The sequence below is a fragment of the Pseudorasbora parva genome, chromosome 22 (genome assembly GCF_024679245.1).
Source record: "Pseudorasbora parva isolate DD20220531a chromosome 22, ASM2467924v1, whole genome shotgun sequence".
Classification (NCBI taxonomy): domain Eukaryota; kingdom Metazoa; phylum Chordata; class Actinopteri; order Cypriniformes; family Gobionidae; genus Pseudorasbora; species Pseudorasbora parva.
In genome coordinates this window covers 1,773,313-1,794,621 of record NC_090193.1, presented here as the reverse complement: position 1 = coordinate 1,794,621, position 21,309 = coordinate 1,773,313, and the positions used below count along the sequence as shown (strand labels likewise).

General features: G+C 39.8%; 1 protein-coding gene across 1 annotated transcript in view; it reads left to right on the top strand.

Moving 5' to 3' along the window:
- Positions 1 to 21,309, top strand: part of slc6a11b (solute carrier family 6 member 11b) — a 45,144-nt gene that overhangs the window by 1,239 nt on the left and 22,596 nt on the right. Inside the window, exons 3-7 of the mRNA XM_067432013.1 lie at positions 511 to 645; positions 753 to 893; positions 986 to 1,067; positions 2,782 to 2,914; positions 9,930 to 10,064. Coding sequence (XP_067288114.1) covers positions 511 to 645; positions 753 to 893; positions 986 to 1,067; positions 2,782 to 2,914; positions 9,930 to 10,064 — 626 coding nt within the window. The remainder of the gene's footprint in view (positions 1 to 510; positions 646 to 752; positions 894 to 985; positions 1,068 to 2,781; positions 2,915 to 9,929; positions 10,065 to 21,309) is intronic.

The following is a 21,309-nucleotide window of genomic DNA, read 5'->3' as shown; positions in this document are numbered from 1 at the left end:
TTTAAAGTCCATCCACAACTATTTCATCTTTGCTTTTTAAGTTTTGCTAGATAGCACGTTAGTTTAGCTTCTGTGGTGTTGAATGAACTATTAGTAAACATGAAAATGAAATACCATGTTTTTATTTTTTTATGGTTGTGGTTGCAATGTTTTTATATCCATTGCTGTATATTATAACAACATGCAGCAATTTTTGTTGCAGCCATGATTTGCTACTTAAGCCAGAACAGGCATATAGTTAATATTATATAGCTGATCCAACAGTGCAAAAGCAGCACAAGAGAATGCATTATTAAAACATCCCGCAACTAATGGAGCCTCTCAAATATTCCTAAAGGAGTATGACAGCTCTTCTCAGAGGTCATTGAAAAGCAACTGAACAGCTTTCAACTCTTTCTATTGTGTTGGTCAGTTTTGCATGGATCCATTAAGTAAAGGCGATGGCTTATGTTTGTGCCCATGGGTTGAGAGGTGTACTTTTATCATGAAAGTTTTATGTGTCCATTCTAGGTGCTTTCTTTGTGCCTTATGTCATCTTCTTCGTCTGCTGTGGGATCCCAGTGTTCTTCCTGGAAACAGCCCTAGGTCAGTTCACTAGTGAAGGGGGCATCACGTGTTGGCGAAAAGTCTGCCCACTCTTTGAAGGTAAGGCCTAGGTCATATGTTTCTAATGATTACATTCATACTCATTGCGTTGAACATACATCAACTGTGGATTAGTCTTCAAGTATTGGTTATGTGTCCTCTCATAGGCATTGGCTATGCGACTCAAGTCATCGAAGCCCACTTGAATGTTTATTACGTGGTAATATTGGCTTGGGCCATTTTCTACCTGTTCAACTGCTTTACATCAGAGTTGCCCTGGGCGTCGTGTGGGCACTACTGGAACACGGGTCGGTGCATTTGTGGATTCAAGAAAGCATTTCTAAACATTTTAATGCATGAATGAAAAACTGACAAAACTGTTTTAACAATTGCCTCCTAGAAAACTGTGTGGATTATAACAATGAAAGCATTGCCAACTTCAGCAACCCATATGCCACATCTCCAGTCATAGAGTTTTGGGAGTGAGTATGATGCTAGTAGCAATACATACATAGCGCCACTGTACATAGTTCTAGATGTTTGGGGGGAAATTCCTAAAAAGATTAGGGTATGAATTCAACCGAAAACTCTGGGATCACCAGCAATTCACTAAAACATTAATATGCACAGTGACACGCTGGCTTTCCAGGCAACTTTTGGCACAGTTCATCTGAAGCACACTCGACTACTGCTTATTATCCATGGAAATCCATAACCTTTTTCACTGATAATTTGTCATTCTTTTAGCATTGCTGTTGTCAACAAGCATCAAAAGGACACTTGCACAGCTAGGAATGGTATGGACACAAATTTGGCCAAAGTTGGCTTGCTTTTTTTCACACAGTGCCATAGTCAAGGCCAAATCCAGAGGAAGCAGTCGGACCGTTCTCGCATGTTGCTGGCCTCAGTCTCGAGCATTGATCACGCAGACCTCTAGTACTGAGAGCCACAGAAGCTGTCAGTTCTGAGGTTGAATGGTGAAGGTTTGTTCAAAGGGGGCATGGCTTAGGCAGTGGATGTCACCCAAGAACATGTCAAAGATGATAAATGGCAGTGCAAGAAAGAGAATTGTCGCGTTTCCTCGCAAACTTGGAATTCATTGCGTCACAACCAGTCAATGCTAAACAAAACATCGGACCACCTTAAAGTTAGGACAAATAGTTGGACTTGTGGAGTTGGCCCTCCTGGAAGTCTCTTGGAATTTTGATGGATATCATTGTAACTGTATCAATGTTTTGGGATCATTGTACATTGTGCACATCAGAAAGTGTCCAAGTTAGTCAGATATAGAGCCAACCAGCACTCCTACTAGTCACTTTGGCAGGTTGCATTTTATACATAATATACTGTATATATTTTTCAATTGTAGTCTTTTCAAAAAGGCATCTGAAATAATAAACTTAAGTGCAATGTGGTGTTGTCAAAAATATAGATTTTTCAATACATATTGATAATGAAAAATCTGATAAGCTTCCAATACTCATTTCCCTCATAATAGACACAGATATCAGCTTCTCTCTCACCCTCTCATCTCTCCGACAGCCAGTTACACACAAACCCTCCTCCCCTCACTCACTCGCTTCCTTTGCTTGAACATTGTTGCCGTTACAGGGCTTGAATGTCGGTGTGGGATTGCGGGGATTGCACGTATTGCGCTTAGTTTTACTCATTCCCAAAGTGCTCGCACATAAAGGCACCTCTCAGTGCTAAATTTGAAATCTTTTTTTTGCAACTTAAAGCGATTAAACAGTCAAATACACACAAAATAAGTGTCAACATGCCAGTCTTGCCAAGTACTCATGTAAACAGTCAGTTCTGTTAAGTGAACATAAAGAGTTGAGAAAGAAAACGCATGTGTATCAGTGTAATGGATCTGTGTGTCACATCTTAAAGTGACAGCAGCCTAATATACATGCTGCTAAATTATGAGATAATATTACAAATATCTCAATGGCAGTTTTTCCCCATGGGCTCAATGTCAAAATTGTGGCCAGTGAAAATGATGAGTGGCTAGAAACTTTGGAAAACCAATAACCACAGTGACTGGTGAGCAAAAAAGCTAATGTCAAGCCCTGGAGCCATCTTTAGAAATCTGCTCTTATTAACCTTGCAGTATGTAATCATCCTCTTGACTTGTGCTCATTTGTCGCATGCCTGCTTGAGAAGTTGTTAATTTCAGAATGTTGTCCTTTCTAGACGCCGTGTTCTCAGTATATCCTCTGGAATTGAAGAAGTTGGCAGCCTTCGCTGGGAGCTCGCTTTCTGTCTACTTCTAGCCTGGATCATATGCTATTTCTGCATTTGGAAAGGTCCAAAGTCAACTGGAAAGGTAAAAACAAAAGGTCCTGTGACCATAAATTGTGTTGAATGTGTGTAGATGTTAACCAAAGAGTAGGAGGCCGAGTTGGAGATGTCTCAATGAGAGACTTGGATGAATAGGAGACCCTGATGTTATGCAGTCAATTCAGCACAGAATCAATTGGGTGAGGGAGACACGCATTCCATCCTGGCAAATAATGCCATCAGCACAACTCTGACATGTGGAACGCTCATAAGGTATGTGGTAATGTCCAGCTACAATGTGGATCCCGTGATTTGAAAAGGCTCAAATGCAAACAGTATCTGCACATAAAGGGTTACATCTTTGAGGGCACAATGGCACTTTGAGGCTTTAGACATATATTGAGAGAATATCAGCTGTCAAAACTACCAACTCGCATATCAGACAGGCAGGCATCAAAAAGGCCATTGAACAGAAATCGGCAGCCTTCCAGAAGCCGAACGGAAACGTTGGTGGACAACGGTGCATCCTCACAATAACCAAATGGTTTATTGGTAAACTCAAACCAAACTACTGTGTAAAAGTGCCTTTGGAAAACAAACAGAGTGCATTATTCTGGTGTCTGGACTGCAAAATGCAGCTCTGGCCTTCCTCTACCTTCGCCTCGTACCCACAATCCATTGCATTATGAGGGCCTATGTCCCTCTGCCAATCTCTGCAACTCAGTCACTAGCCTTCCTCTGGATTCTATTCTTCCAGCATCCTTTAAGAAAGTCTAACGGACTCAATGAGCCAGAAAGAAAGTGGAAAGAAAGGAAGAGGGATGTGTGGGGAAAAATAAATGGGTTCACATTGTACAGGTCCAGGAGAAAAGCTCGGCAGCAAGGCCTATATCTCCTGAAGTGGCTTTTGTTTGGCCGTGAAGCAAGGGGAAAGAATGCTCCTTCATGGCGAGGCTTTAGCAGCCTGTCCAAGATTGATTTCTGTATTCACTGGGGGAAAGTGGAGCGTTCATGAGGAGCATGCAGAGTTCCTCCACTCGCCTCTTCCCTTCTGGGAGGAATTATGTCTGGCGGATAGCAAACTGCTTTCTTCCTTTCCTTTGACCGCTATACAGATTGCAGCATTCAGGACATTTGCTAAGCTGTTCACCACAGGTCTTTTGTGGCTGTTTGCGCTTCTCCCATAAGCCAGCGGTAGATTTATGGCATGGGGCTGACCTGTGAATGTGAGGCTTAAATGTTTGACCAGGGAGAGTTGGGAGAAAGTCAGCGTGCGTCAAAGTCTCATGGCGAGTTTAAACATTAGTCCATTCATTGAGAAAAACCACACGCATGCATCTGAAAGCTTAGTGGGGGATTCGCTCATTGCAGTGGCAATGGTTTTTGGATATGGATATGTAATCATTTTACAAGACTAATTGAAAAGGGTGTGAATTAGTGAGCTGGACGAGCTTTGCCTCACTCATACTGTGAGGTGCATTGGGATTAAAGGATCTTCTTTGTCAGATCTCTGCTTAACACAGTTGGCTTGTCTATTCCATTGGATTACTTGGTTAAGAAACGTCATGAAAATCGAGTCTCACATTGCAGTTCCAAGACATTTGGGTGCAAACAAGGAAGAGGGATTGATTTTGTTAAAGGGTTAGTTCACCCAAAAATGAAATTTATGTCATTAATGATGACATATTGATTCATGATTCGGATCGCGTGCCAAACTGCCGAACTGATGAAATCACATGACATTGGCGATCCGAATCATTGATCGATTCAGTGATTCATAACCATTTGAATCTTCATTTGAGGATTGAACACAAACACAGAAGAGAAGACAATGCTGAAAAAAGTCGTAGTTTTTGTTATTTTTGGGCCCAAATGTATTTTGGATGCTTCAAGAGACTCTAATTAACCCACTGATGTCTCATATGGACTACTGTGATGATGTTTTTATTCCCTTTCTGGACATGGACACTATAGTGTGCATACACTTGCATACGCTCTCGGACTAAATATAAAATATCTTAAACTGTGTGTGAAGGTGAACGGAGGTCTTACGGGTGTGGAGCGACATTAGGGAGAGGAGTTAATGACAGACATTTCATTTTTGGGTGAACTTACCCTTTAACGTAGCATTTTAAAAGACAAAACTTCCTGTCTCACTTTTGCTGATTTATCAACTTTAAAGTGTCTCGAAGGGCAACGCATTTGTTAATTATCGTGAAGATGCATTTTTTGTCATTTGGTACAGTAAATTTCTCAGGTCAGATGGAAGTCATTGGAAATTGAACGTTTCTGTGCCACCATTTTCCCACACTGCCAACACAACCCAGTTGGGCTCCTTCTGGAGGGAAACAGGGTAGAAGCTTTTGTGTCCAAACCCTGTCTTGTCCTCGTATGGTCTTGACTGGGTGCCAGAGGAACAAGAACCTAGTGCCGCCCCCAAGGGTGGTTTTGTTCACGGGATTGAAAGAGCTTCAAAATGTTGAACTCATTTCTGTGGATCATGAATGCCATTTTGCAAAAGCATTTTAGGTTCTCAAACTTGAATGTATAGTAGAGAAGAATCACGCCGTGATCTAACGCTGTTGGTCTGATTGCGCTTAGGATTTGAGCCTCTGCGTGTCTGTGGGAGACAACGCTCTTACTGGTTGGTTGAGACTTGGTAATAATTCAAGACTGTGAACATCATGTTGACAAGTCACAACTTGATAGTGGTCTGGCTATTCTATTTTTGTCTTTTTTTATGTGCTGTGTTGCAATGTTGAGTGTTTTCTCCATCAAAACCTCTGGCTCAGACCTGCATCCCTTCCACCCCCTGAGAGTAACTCTTTCAATCGTGGCTCAATTAAGGCTTCGAGAGAGTACCTGCCCCTTCTGGCAGACCCTCAGAGCATTCTGTAACCCCTTCACGTTAAGTGCACAGCTTTATTCACTCACTCATTCATTCCCTCGAATCCCTTTCTTTGAAAGGTATACCAGTAAGACATCTGATTTGCACATGATAGCCCATCACAAAATAGGGTAAAAATGTGTTTGGTCTTCAAACCACAGACTATTAGACACATTAACTTGAGAATAGTTCAAAAATGAATATTTTGTCGATGTGTATGCTTCCACTTTTTTTCTGTGTAACACAAAAGGAGACATTTTTAAGAATCTTCACACAGCTGTTTTACATACCATGCAATTCAGTGACCAAAAATGGACAAAAACATTATGCACCAGTGTTTTCTGAAACCATTTAAGCCATTTTCCAAAATGTAGCTGATTTTTACAGATGATCTATTCACATTCAGATTATTATGTGCAACTGATCCTGAGCTTTATTGACAAATATCTTATCTTGTAATATGTGTGTACTGCCACTCCCTATATACACAGAGTTTAAAGATGTTATGGAATTGACATGGTTTAAATCATACTTATCTGACCGTGTTGTTGACCTTATCAATTTGTAGCAGTAAATACACTGTGCATGCTACCCTTGGGAGATATCATTAGGAAGCATGGCATTATTTTTCACTGCTGATGATACTCAGCTCCATATTTCTTAGTGCCCAGACAAAACCTACCAATTCACAAAATTAACAGAATGCATAGCTGATATAAAAAAAATGATGACTACTAATGTTGTACTGCTAAATTCTGATAAAACAGAGCTTTTAATTATTTGACCAAAAACCTCTGCATGTAATAACCTAAAATACTGTCTAATACTTGATGGTTACACCTTTGTCATTGGTTAAGAACCTGGGTGTGTTTTTTGATGCTAATCTCTCATTTGAAAGCCACATTTCTAGTATTTGCAAAACCATTTTCCATCCGAAAAATATATCTAAATTATGACACATGCTCTCAATGTCAGAACAGTTAGTACATGCGTTCATGAGCTCAAGGCTAGATTATTGTAATGCTCTACTGGGTGGTTGCCCTGCTCGCTTAATAAACAAACTCCAGCTGGTCCATGATAGATAGATAGATAGATAGATAGATAGATAGATAGATAGATAGATAGATAGATAGATAGATAGATAGATAGATAGATAGATAGATAGATAGATAGATAGATAGATAGATAGATAGATAGATAGATAGATAGATAGATAGATAGATAGATAGATTGATTGATTGATTGATTATTGTAATGCTCTACTGGGTGGTTGCCCTGCTCGCTTAATAAAAAAAACTCCAGCTGGTCCAAAATGCAGCAGCTCGAGTTCTTACTAGAACCAGGAAGTATGATCATATTAGCCCAGTTTTGTCAACACTGCACTGGCTCCCTATTAAACATCACATACATTTTTAATTCTTGCTAATTACTTACAAAGCACTAAATGGTTTAGCTCCTCAGTACCCGAAGCAATATAGTCCTTCATGTCTATTGTGGTCTCAAAACTCTGGCAAGTTGATAATACCTAGAATATCAAACACGAATGCAGGCGGTCGATCCTTTTCCTATTCAGCACCTAAACTCTGGAACAGTCGTCCTAGCATTGTTCGGGAAGTAGACACACTCTGTCCGTTTAAATCTAGATTAAAAACACATCTCTTTAATCTAGCGTACACATAGCACTATCACATTTCTATAAATTCAAATCCATTAAAGGATTGTTAGGCTGCATAAAGTAGAACAAACAGAATGAGTTATATTTTGTATAACACCCAGTGTACTTGTTTCATCATAAGAAGAATGGCATCTACGCTAATATTAGTCTTTCTGGCTCATCCTTATCCTGATGTTACCATAGTCAGCCAGATCGTATCCAGATCAGATGGTGGACCTGCACATAGACACGACCACAATGCAGCCCTGAATGTCTGCAGAGATCCTGTCTACTAGACTCTCCCTCTCATTGACACGACAGCTATCGACACAGATCCTCAGCAAAGACCATGAGAACCTAGTCGTCATGCTGAACGTCTGATGCACGTGACACAGAATTGGAAACATTTTAGGACTCAATGCATTTAAAGTTTCGACTTTAAGTTTCAAAGTCATCACCTTACCCTAACCCTGAATTCAACAGGCTGAGAGACGTGTATGTACAGGATCACATTCTTTAATGGTTGGCCTTGAAACAAGAAAGACGTTGTGTTTATCTGTGACAACCGCTTATCAGGACCAACTAAACGCTGGATTTTCAAAAGAATATAGAGTTTACCGCATAGTCTCTTTAGCATACATCTGAAAGTTTTACACACTGGACTGTTATTCTAGGTACATCAACTTTACATTTTCATGCCCCTAAACATGACGCAGAACAAAAAAATCTGATTGGTTGCTTTACATGTCAGTCAGATGGCCTAGGGCGGTCCCTGGCCAATGAAAGCAGCGATGGAGTCCATGAGTCTGAGGATGACTAATGAGAACCAGAAGTATCCCCACAGATCCTGATGGCCATCTTCAAGCAGAAGAAACTGGATGAATATTTTAGATACCAATTCACAATCTGACTTGTGTTGCAGCCTGGATTTAAACCACGCCAAGTTGATATATATATATATATATATATATATATATATATATATATATATTAGGGATGCAACAATACAGTTAGTCCACGGTTCAATACACACCTCGGGGTTTTTTTGCTATTCTATTCTTAGGTGACAGGAACAGAAAAAGGTTCTGGAGAAAATGTTTTTATTGCAATACTCTTTCTTTATTTTACTTAAAAGACTTGAAAACCCTTACTTAAACTTAAAACTTTACTTAAAAAAAAACCTTTTACACATTCCCAATGTATTGTGTAATATAAAATAAATGTATATAAAGATTTACAGTGGCAGCTCAGAGATGTACAGTAGCATCTAAGTATGAATTTGAATTAATAAATGTAGGCTAAAATTAAAACTACATAGTCTTTAATATACAACATTTATTAAAAGCTACTGTATTATAGTTTTTTTTTTTTTAATTTAGAGGTGAACTGTCCCTTGAAGTACAGCGATTTAGTGAACAACTAAGCTGCGCTGCTGTCAATTGAAGACCTGCTCACATCTCATATACACACGATTTTACTTTCACTTTAGACATAACCGACTGTGTTTATATGTTAACCTTGTGTGTATTTGACACTATTAGCGCAGTAAGACTCTCCAGTAATTGTGTGTGTTTGACAGACGTTTAGTGCGCGCGCTCAATACAAAACAGTGAATAAGCCACTAATGAAATGTTTAACCGGCAAGGCTTTAAAACGCGGCTAACACCGCCTAACTTTAGTGCATATGATTGGATATTTGCTCATATCAGCGCGTAGACTCACAGGCTCACTCAAACAGAGCCGAAATAAACTGAGAGGAATATTTCAAACGGAGAGAAATGGAAATAATTAATTAAATGCAAAACTGAAAAAAGCACAATTCACCAGCGCGTATTGAACCTTGAACGCCGTACCGAATGGTTCAATATTATGTTGAGTATTGTGGCATCCCTAATATATATATAATCCACCCACCTACATAATTGTGAGAGAACACAAAAGCATTGAAATATATTTTTTTTACTCATGTCTCCTATTTTTTTCCATCACCGTGTCCCTTTAGGGGCTCAGTAGATTGTGTCATTTCCTTTCTGAGCATAGTATTTGTCATGATGCTGGAGCTCAAAAGATGACAGTCATGGTGGATATATGTGCAAAGGGTTTATTGAAGAAACAAACCTAAATAAAAGCCAAAAGCTCAATTAACTTCGAGAGCCCAGGGACCAGAACCATCTACACGACCAGCAAACAACAACTGACAAAGCACAAGAGAAACACAAGGGATTTATATATATAAAAAACAGGCTTAACAAGGTAATGAGGAAACGACATACACCTGGGGAGACTAATCAGCATTATAAACTATGGGACTGAAGACAGAAACACAAACACCCCAAAACCCACACAGAGCACAGATGACAGTATTTGGCTTTGGACATATCTTTTTAAATGAGTCTCCAGATCTAGCTATGTTACATTTATTTTTTGTAGCGGATATATCTGTGCCTGAGTGTTCAAATGTGAACGTGTGTTCGGTGCAGTTTGCTGACCTTTATTCATGGCCATGTTTTCCCTCTGCAGGTGGTGTATGTCACTGCAACCTTTCCTTATTTCATGCTGCTGATCCTTCTTCTTCGAGGAATCACGCTGCCAGGAGCTGCTAATGGAATTAAGTTTTACTTGTACCCCGATATGTCTCGTCTGTCAGACCCTCAGGTATGAACAGCTTTATTCAGCTTACCTGCACTTTTAATGCATTTAACACCCAGCTGTCTTTCTTTATTTAAAGAACTTTTTTTTCAAATGCACCTTCTTTAACAACAGTCAACTAGGGGTTCATTTTCCAAAACCATCATTATCATGGTCGCAAGTTCTGTTGAATTGTATTGGTAACAATGGAACTTGCAACCATAGTTGGCTTTGGGAAAGGCATCTCTGAACAAGAGGGGAGAACGGAAAATTCACCAGTTTCCAAATCAAATCCTTGAAATTGTTACATCACGCAGCTGAAACATTAACAGAATGAAACTCTATAGCCCCTTTCACACTGCACGTCGGACCCGCAATATTCTCGGAGCATTGCCGGGTCGCCTTCTGTGTGAAAGCAACCACATCCCGGAGTTGATTACCGAATTCGACCCGGGTCGGGGACCTAGTAAAAATTGCGGGGTTCGACCCGGGACGAGCGCTGTGTGAACAAAAGCCGAAACTAATGCCGCAACGTGTACGTAGTTATCGTGCGACTCCTAGAGCTTGTGTTTTCAACAATACAACCCTGCAGTGCCAGAAGAGCTCGTCGGTGTTTTAAACGCAGAGAGTGTTCGTATACAAAAGAAACTAAAATTAAACAAGCAGAAATGAGCGCAAACTGGACACAAGTCGAGACCACGGAGCTCCTTACTATCTGCGCTCGCCGTTATACGTCACATCAGGATGTCACGTGTCAACTCGACCCGGGACCGTTACGGGTTGTGTGTGAAAGCGCACATATTACGGTATTTCGCTGGCAGTGTGAATGGACCAAATCTAGCGGCCCGGGAACAAATGCCGGGTCGAATTATCCGTGTATTTGTGCAGGGTATCCGCGGGGTCTTGAAAAGTCTTAAAAGGTGATAAAACAATTTTGGGAAAATTAAGACCCTTATAAAGTATTAAAAAGTCTTATCACGGCTTTATAAAGTCTTAAATTTTGAAAGTATTTTGTTCAAGATTTGTCAAAAGAGTTTGACTCCAAAAAGTATTTATGAATATATTTATTTTCATCCCCATAAGTATTAAAAAACAACGGGGCGCTCAGTCTGAGATCGGCTCGAAGCGCGCGCGCCAGTGATGGACATTCGCACCACCACCAGCCAAATGCGGCTGATTTAGAGTTGTGGCGGGTAAACTCGCTTCACCTACCGAGCGGTTTCACCTCTTTGTAAACTTTGTTCAATGTATGCGAGTGCTGCCGTATGTGCGCATATGACCAGTCTTCTCCGTCATCACTCGCGTGAAGACGCGCCGTGAGACTCGCGCGCGCTGAGAGAAGATCTCACGCTGTGCATCATCCGAGAGCGCGTGCAAGTCTCACAGCGCGCAAATATTGACTTCTCTTTCAAGTCTTGCACTTAAACGGACAAACTCACACAAGAAGTATGTCAACATGTCCATCTTGATGAGTATCCTGGCAGACATAGTCTGAATATGCCTTAAGTGAACTGTATAGTATGCACAGTCGAGAAAGACGAGCATATCCCAGCATCAGGTCTTAAAGACGCAGTTGCCTTTACTGCTGCCTGAGTGATGTCCTTATATTTAGTTTGACATTAAACAATGCTCTTGATTGAATAGCTTTTGTAAGTTTAATAAGGATTAATCTTTCATTTAAACAGTTAAATATGCAGTTATTTTACATTTGATTACTTTATTCAATTTCTGTACCTTTCTGCAGGCCAGTAGGCATGTGCATTATTATTTAATGTACACATGAGTGAGGTCAAGTTAAACATTTTAGATTGAATTTTATTTTTTGGTTTTCGGCTTTGGTTTCTTCTTTTTTTGTTTCGGCCAAGAATTGTGATTTCTGTGCATCCCTACTGACAATGTTCTGCTCGGTGTGTTGTCAACACGCTTCAAAGATGCCAGAACGAATAGTTTCATTCTTGGGACTAAAAAACATAAAATTGGAAGCCATAAAAGACCACAAATCATCGTGAAAATGTCAGTATTTCATTGAGACTTGAGATTAAATAAACTGCTTAAAGAGGGGGTGAAATGCTGTTTCATGCATACTGAGCTTTACACTGTTAAAGACTTGGATTCCCATCCTAAACATAGACAAAGTTTCAAAAACTAATGTTGGACGTTTGATGGAGTATTTCTGTGTCAAAAATACTCCTTCCGGTTTCTCACAAGTTTCTGAGAGTTTTTTTCGAGTATGGGTCGGCTTGACGTTAATAGACCGGAAGGTCCTTGTATGGGCCGTACGGCTCTTCTCCCGGTAGGGTGCGCGCGCGCGTGACTAGAGGGAGAGAGAGGAAATGCACGCCCATAAACACTCGCTCAGATGCAGATCCAGTCGTCCGTGAACACTAATGTCGGTTATAGTCCGCGCCGCGCTCCACTTCGTTCCTCCACTTTGACATTAAGCGACTTCAATGCTTCAGCACAGCATTCTGGGAAGGCAGTGCTGCATTTGAACCGATTTGAACGCAGAAATGCTTCAGTCGCATCGCAAAGTGGATCTCCACACTCCAAGAAGTGTGTTTTTGACGGAGCCGTCTCAGCGATAAAGGTTCGGTCCTGCTTTGGAAGCAGCCGGTGAGTAAAACTGCTTCAAATGTCTGTGCTGTTGCTTATCGTCGCGTGAGTAAACATCAGTAAACGACATGATCGCGTGCTTCGTCATTCAAATGCGCTAACGGACTCCATTGCTGTTCTCTGTATAACGTTACACTAGTCTGACGTGCAAAACCGTTTTGCTTGCTACTAAGGTTGGTCGCATACAATAGTCCATAAACCGAATCATGTCCTCATAAACTGCGAGTAAACACACACAAATGTTGACAGGCCACTAAATACAGTCCATACCACAGAGACGGACGTTAGGGCTGGGCGATATGGCCCAAAAAAAAAAATCCCCGATTTTTTTCACCAAAAATTCGATTTACGTTTTAAAACGATTTTTCCCCCCTCCTACTTAAAATCAATCTGCAGATGACAAAGAAATTGTTCAAAACAAGTTTTAACTTTATTTTGTTTAGGTAAAATTAAATATTTGCAGCTTGGTAGAAGTGCCACCTGGGGTGCAAAACTTTCCGCATGTGAATAACCCGGACTATTCCACAGTATAAATGGGCACCATATCTTTTGCAATATACAGTATACATATCAAAGGTTTATGAATTGATATGCAGATAAAATTAACTTTTATTAACAACAGTAATGTGCAAAAAAAGTATAGGGAAAATTTAAATGCAATGCTCTTATTAAATATAGATTAGCATTGTTCTTCAATAGTCTCACACTGAACTGATCGACAGCTTCAGTGATTATTAAAGGAGCTCTTTACTTTACTGTAATTTAGTCACAATTTGAAGAAAAGTTTAGTTTTTCCTGAGACTGTGACTTCGTACTTTTCTCCATACATTAGGGAGTGAAAATCGCTAATAAATCACTAAGTGCTCTTCTGCTGGTTATAGTGGTGGGCATTTCATATCTTTTTTTAAATAAAAATGCTACAAAATGGATTACACATTTAAAAAAAATAAACTAAAAAAAACATTTGACTATTTCTTTCACAAGACCCCTTTAAACTTTTAGTTTTACAAACCATCACATTAAAAATAACATTACAGTCGGATATCTAGAGCTTTGAAGTGCTGGAAATAAGTGTGAAGCTCTTGAAAACCATTGGAAAGTGCTTGAATTTCAATCTCAAAAGGTTGTACGAATCCTGAGATAAATAATGACAACAACATTAAATCCATGTGGTTTTACTACAGTACAATCGTGGTAAATGTTGGTGATTTGTGAGAGAAACCCCTGACCTTCGCTCAGCTCTGTTAGAGCTGATATCTGTGGTTTATAACAGAATTCTGCCCCGACCGCTTCCACTAGATCACAGTAGCGATGGTATTAATTCTGTGGTGAATTTAAACGCTCTCTCACTGGATCACCAGCGCTGCAGTGTATCGTGTCCGTCTCGTTTTTTTCTGGAAAGACTCGGTACAGCCCATATTTCTTTAATAAATATAATAAAACTAAAGACTTTTCGGAGATATGAAGGATGCAATACTACTCTATAGGTACTCAAGATTGACATGAGATTGACTGAAACTGAGTGTTTCACCCCCCCTTTAAGTATTGTAGAGCTTGTACTATAAATTTGTTAAAAACAAAAAAAGTGGCTGATAAAAACATTGAGTGGTAGACTTTGAAAAAAGTTAATTTCCATCCCGGGCGAGCGCTGTCTACGAGTGACGTCATGTATTTTGCGAAATGCCGAGTTAGTTGATGTGTCGCCCTCCATACGTTGCGAAACAGATATGCAATATAAACAATACAAAATTGGCCTACGATAGATATTTTAAGTCTACATTCGACTACAACTGTTTAGGTTTTTTGCCGATTAGAACTTGAAGTGCGATGAGGTCTTTAAAAAGTCTTAAAAAGGTATTGAAATTAACTTCAGGATTCTTGCATATACCCTGTTGTGGGAATCGCAGTGTGAAAGGGGCTTATGAAACATAGAGACGCACAGGCCCCAGACCGCCCTAGGCCGAGGTCCATCCATCATTCTCTTACAAAATCCTGTGAGAAACATGCAGACTTTGTGCTCAATTATTATCAGATGATATGAGATACCTGTTTAATCAAACTTTTATTTACTTTAATGTATGACAGTTAAACCAGATAGATTTAGTACAGCTGGAGATATAAGTAACAGATGCATAAATCATTTAAATGGCATTGATTTTGCTATTTTATGAGATGCACTGAATAATTAACCCCAAAAAAAGAAGAAAAAGAAACGGGGACTTCATAGGTGAAGATCTATCGTTCTAAAAAAAAATAAAAAAAAACAACCATTAATAATTTCTGAGATTGAAAAGGCTGCTTTTTGAGATCCAGATTTGACTAACCGTTAAGCTATCTATCTCCTGCAAATCCTTTCAGATTCCTTTCATTAGACTGTTTTCTCAACTGTGACTCTACATGAGTGTGAAAATCTTGAATTTGAGCTGAAATGTTTGTTTAGCTGGTGAATTTGAGGTGTTTTTGTCCCAGTTGATGGTTAGCTTTAGCAATGGCTCAGGATATTCTCTTTAGGTTAAAGTAACGTTACAAAAATAACCCTGAAACTCCAAAAATCACCACCGGATTTCAAATGTAATCCCTGGCTGAAGTTCTTACATAAATGTGCTAATTTCATTCCAAATTCCCCAAAAAACATTTACGCCAAATACAACCACATACTGTAAATCAATATTTCATGTACATTTGTTTCTTTATTTGATTAGTTCCTGTGTATAATTCCCCAGGGTGCTATGATTTTCTGTCATCTCGATACACTGTCTGTCACACTGTTTTATGATAATCATCATCAGAATGCACATTTTCGCTTCAATGTATAGAATTGCTTTCACTTAGACCCAACTTACAACTTCTTATCACGAAAACATGGAATGAAATCTGGTCATTAAAAGTGACAAATGTTCCGACTGAATGTTCCGATTGAGCTGGACACATTGACAAAAGAAGCAGGTCATGTTAGCTTTTGATGCAAACCATCTGCGTTCAGATTCAAACTCAACATTTATTTGAAATAAAAATATTTATTGGTCGGGGTAGAGATTTAGGGACAATAAGCCAGCATCCATTTATGGTTTTAATATAATATAGCCTACCCTGAATATGTAACTATTATTATTGCATACAGTTTTATAATATACTACAATACACTCCGGTTCAGGTTCAAATAGCATCAGCCATTGTTTGGTCCAAGTATACCGTAAAGAGCATCTAAAAGTTTTTACTAGGGGTGTCCATGGTTAACCGGTTAAAAATTGCGTAACCGAGTGAAACATTTTGCTCGGTTAAGTGGCGTCGATGGCGTGCTTTGAATTTAGTTGTAATATATTTTTGCACCACTAGAGACCGCCAGAGCGCTCCCAGACATTTGTAATATCCACAAGAAGAAGTCATGACCAGCTTTCTAGCATGAAGCGGGCAAAGAAAAGTACAGCGTGGGAGCACTTTAAAATTTAGAGTGACGGGGCAAAATGTAAGTATTGCAATGCATTGCTTACCGCATTTTTCAGGCTATAAGTCGCTCCGGAGTATGAGTCGCATCAGTCAAAATATGCGTCATGAAGAGGAAAGCGGAAGCCGCACGCGCTGTGCATAACGGAGCAGAAGAAAGAAAGTTTGAAGTAAGAAACTTGTGAGGGACTAGCGAAAAGCAGACGTTACTTTAACTGTAATGAAGAAAACAAAAAAGCTGATCGCGGACTGAAAGCAAGATGGCCAGAGCTGAAGGGACGAGTCCACAGATGCTTGAACTCTCTGCCGGGAGAGGCTCAGCCGCACGAGTCAAACGCTGTCTGTGGGAATCATTCTCGGCTGCATATTTTACTACATGCCCTAATCGTGCAGGCGTCCTCGCGGCCACTTGCATTGCTCGTGAACTGGAGCGCGCATCTCATCCTAATTAAACGAAACTCGGCGTACGCCTCGCAGACATGAAATATATCTTAAGAAAGCTTGAAATGTCTTTTAACAATTTAAAACGAAAAGAAATAGGCTACTCTCTGATTAGGTAATCCATGATGTGCATTTCTCTCTATAGGCGCGTTCACTACGGAGATGGTGGTCGTCAAATTAATAAGCTAAAAATAACCCTGACGCACACTATGGTTAACCGAGTATTAACCGCTAAGGGCCTCGGTTAACGGTTAATGAAAAACTTGAAAACGTGCAGCCCTACTTTTTACACTGTGCAAAGAAAATACTGCTATTTTCAATAAATATAGCATCTATTATTGAATTTACAAAAACAAATGACTATTGGACAAATACAACATAAATACACTAACAGTGCTTTACAGTTATGCATTTAGTAGACACTTTTATCCAAAGTGATTTACAAAAGAGGAGCACAGGAAGCGATCTGTCATGAAGAGGCGAAAAATGCCCTAAATACAAAGATTTGGATATTACTCAGAGTAGCAAAAACTAGAATTGGGAGGAAAAAGAGAAAAATAAAGGAGGAAGAGTACGGCGAATGGCTGCTGTCAAAAATGAGACCGAGATTTAGAATGGCTTTAAAAGATGTCATGTGTTTTCCAAATTAACATCAAGGAGTCGGTGCCAAGTTGTCCAGGAAGCAGGGAACTCTCAGGTCATTTGGTGAGATTACAGGATGGCTGAACATGGAGATCAGTGTGTCATGCTCCACCGTTTCATCCTCCCAGTGAACAGAAAGCAGGACGGAGGGAATGTATGTGAAGTAGCATCGATAGCCTGAGAGAGCGAGCGACAGAAAGGAAACGCGGAGAAAGGGTGATAAAGGGCTGCTGTTTGGCGATGGGGCACCAATGTTTAATTAGCTTTCATGCCACACAATAAGAGGTCTGTTCACATTCTTTGTGCTCTGTTGTTTTATTCACCACCTTCCCTTACAATCTCACCACGCAATTGAGTGTTCTGTGCCAGAGAGATTGAAACCGCACGTTTAGAGAACAGAAAGAGGCACAAAAAGTTTCAACTTTCTGGTGTTTTGTGATTTCTCTGGTAATGTAGATGACAAATAGCATCACTGAAATGGACTAATATTCTCATGAACTGCATAGACTCAACAATATGCAAAATACTAAGCAACCTGTCCATGCTGGCATCTGTGCGATTTGGCTTGATTCTTAGTGAGAGATGAATTTGCGCCAAAGTACCATAGTGTTGAACGCAAAGCCTTTGACATCAACAAGAAAGGAAGCATTTTAAGTCTTTTTTTGTTGTTGTTGCTGTCCTAACTAGTTGCGCTTTATTAAATACATTAAGCACCGTTTTATTTTTCCTAACTGATGGCTGTCTAGAGTTAGAATCGCAATAAACGACAAGTTACGTTTTCTGGAAGATTTGGAAATAATGACCAGAGACGAGTTTGCAATCAAAATGTTTCTTTAGGATGTACTTCCTGGCTAAAACAAGACAAAACAAACCTCCAAATTAGCCACAACATCAATAAGCAGCTTTTAAAGAATGTAGCGGCGTGTCCGAGTAATGCCAAACCAGAGCATTCGCACCGGCCGAATGTTGAACAGAAGAGACGTAAATGACCGTCCCCATAGACTGGATGTTCTTGGAGGGAAGTTGCTCTGTGTTTGTGAGGTCAGTGGGGTTACCCTGGTTACCCGCTGGAGGAAGCAAATACTGTGAGTTGTCAATTGTTTTCCCAGTAAAGGAGATTAGTGGCTCAATGGTTATGTGAGAGCGCTTTAAAGAGGTGCTTATTTTCCACAGACTCACATGGATCCCCTATGGCCACATTTTTACACTTCTCTCCCTCTATGGGGCAGAATGACTCTAAGCAGAGCATTTGAGGGAGACGAGAACATTTAGCCCGTTGCAGGTGAGAGAATCAGAAGCCAGTTTTCCAAGAAAATGGCTGCACTGCAAAACATGCATTTCTTACTTATACCATTTTTGGTTCCTAGTCCAAACATCTAAAAATTCTTAAAACAAGAAATATCTACTAGACAAGTAAAAGTAATTGTCTTGTTTTGGGGAAAAATAACTCAAAATGAAGAGAGTTTTTGCTTAAAATCTCAATCTCATTCTCATATCATTGCTATGCTGAGGACACACAGCTCTACCTCTCATTTCAACCAGATGGTCCGACAGTAGCTGCACGAATCTCAAGCTGTCTGGCGGACATCTCGGCATGGATGAACAAACATCACCTGCAGCTCAATCTAGCAAAGACTGAGCTGCTCGTCTTCCCTACTAATCCAACCATGCAACATGATTTTACCATCCAGCTAGGTTCATCTTTGATTACTCCTTCAGGGTCGGTCAGAAATCTTGGAGTAATCTTTGATGACCAGCTGTCCTTCAAAGACCACATCTCAAAGACAGCTCGGTCATGCAGGTTTGCATTGCACAACATCAGGAAAATCAGACCGTTCCTTACAGAGCATGCAACACAGCTTCTTGTCCAAGCCCTGGTCATTTCTAGACTTGACTATTGCAATGCGCTTCTGGCGGGACTTCCATCTTGTGCAATCAAACCGCTGCAAATGATCCAGAACGCTGCGGCACGTCTTGTATTCAATGAGCCCAAAATGGCTCATGTCACACCTCTATTCATCTCTCTGCATTGGCTACCGCTCGCTGCCCGGATCAAATTCAAAGCCCTGACTTTTGCTTATGGATCTTCCACAAGCTCAGCACCCGCATACTTCGACTCACTCCTACGAGTCTACACCCCCACCAGAAGCCTTCGCTCAGCTAATGAGAGGAGGCTTGGGGTACCGTCACAGAGAGCCATGAAATCCCTCTCCAGGACTTTTTCTTTCATTGTTCCTGGTTGGTGGAACGATCTTCCGTCTTCCAAACGCACATAGGCGTAATTTACGGGTGGGACATGTCCCCACCATTTTTTTTAAAACACCTTGCTTCACGGATGAACCTAACTAATACAAACAAAACATCTCTGGTTAACTAGAAGAGTACCATTTTGTTCGTTTGTTAAATGAGAGGCGATCTGGCACTCTCGCGGAGCAGATTTCTCTCGCGGCTCATGCAGTCTTCACACAGACGAGCGCTTTAATCTAACGCTTAACGCCATTGCAGAGACTCTCTATTTGTTCCGGTCAGATCACGAAACAAAATGCACAAAAACCTTCCCTGCTCTTGATGTACTGATGAAATTCGGTTTTGATGAGAGAAAATAGGCTACGAGGGCAGATTAGAAACAAGAACTTCTGACGTTTAACAGACTAGACCATGGATTATAAACAAAGTGTGCAAATCTATATGCCTTTATTCATGTGAAAATTCTTGGCACAACACTATATTGTGTTTAGATGCAATAATTAAACGAGATCTATATCAATAAATGAACTATTTAATTGATTTCCGGACATCTTAATACTAAATTTTCTGCAATTGTTACTGTACATATTTTAAATCTGATATAACATTGTATTAGCAATGCTGCCCCCTTAATACGCCATATAGTGCATATCATATGCACGCGAGAAACTGTGTGCTATATGCACGCCAAAGCTCATTTTGACGAATGAGCGCCCCTCTTACGTCAAAAGGAGCTTTGGCATGCATATAGTACACAGTTTCTCGTGTGCATATGATACACAATTTATGTCCCACCCACTTTTTAAAACAAAGTTATGCCACTGTACATACACACGACAGAATCACTCGCTTCATCCAAAAGACAGGTAAAAACTCATCTCTTCCATGAGCACTTAATCTTATCATAAAAAATAAAAAATAAATAAAAAATAAACTCTTCCTCCTCTATTTCTCTTTTCTTCTTCCCTTTTTCTGTTTTTTGCTACTCTGAGTAGTGTACAAATCTTGGTATTTAGGGCACGTTTTGCATTTTCTTTGCCTCTTCTTGAGGGATCGCTTCCTGTACTCCTGAGTTGTAAGTTGCTTTGGATAAAAGCGTCTGCTAAATGCATAAATGTAAATGTAAAATAAGATAAATAATCTGCCATTGGGGTAAGCAAAATAATTAAAACAACATTATTTTACTTAACCCATTGGCAGATTATTTTGCTTATTTTAAGCAAAAACTCTCTTCATTTGAGTATTTGGCAATAATTTTGACTTGTCTAGTAAATGTTTCTTAATGTAAGAATTGTTAGATATCTAGACTAGAAACAAGACAAAAATACTAAGTAAGAAGAGCATTTTTTGCAGTGTGTTCTTGAAAGCCAGTGACTGTTGTGTGCATCAATGTTGGCAGGAACGTGAAGCTTCTCATGAAAACTATTCTAAATGTCATGAATGTATCTCTTGCTTTACTTTGTCCCGTAGATAACATTACAATGCTTATATTATGTTAAAATGGAATAGTTCATGTACTCATTTATATAGATGATTTACAGTACATGACATTGCATTTTATACCTGCCTGGCCAAAATAAAAGTCACTTTTTGGATTTAAATAGGTAAAAGGTTTAGAGTCTATGATTGGATCATTATTGCAGTGATTATTATGTTTCTAGCATGTTATATGTTTCATGTCAACAGTTCTTCATCGGCATTAATGATTGACGGAGGGCGTGTCTGAAGCTGGCCACGACTGTCATAGTGACAATAGCCAATCATATTGCATGAACGTAATTTGCTAGCCTCTGCACTAGGATATTTGCATAGGCGCTGATGTGAATGCAGCGTTACTGATGGAGTGTATAGCTTTTCATTTCTTAAACAACCATGTAGGAAGATA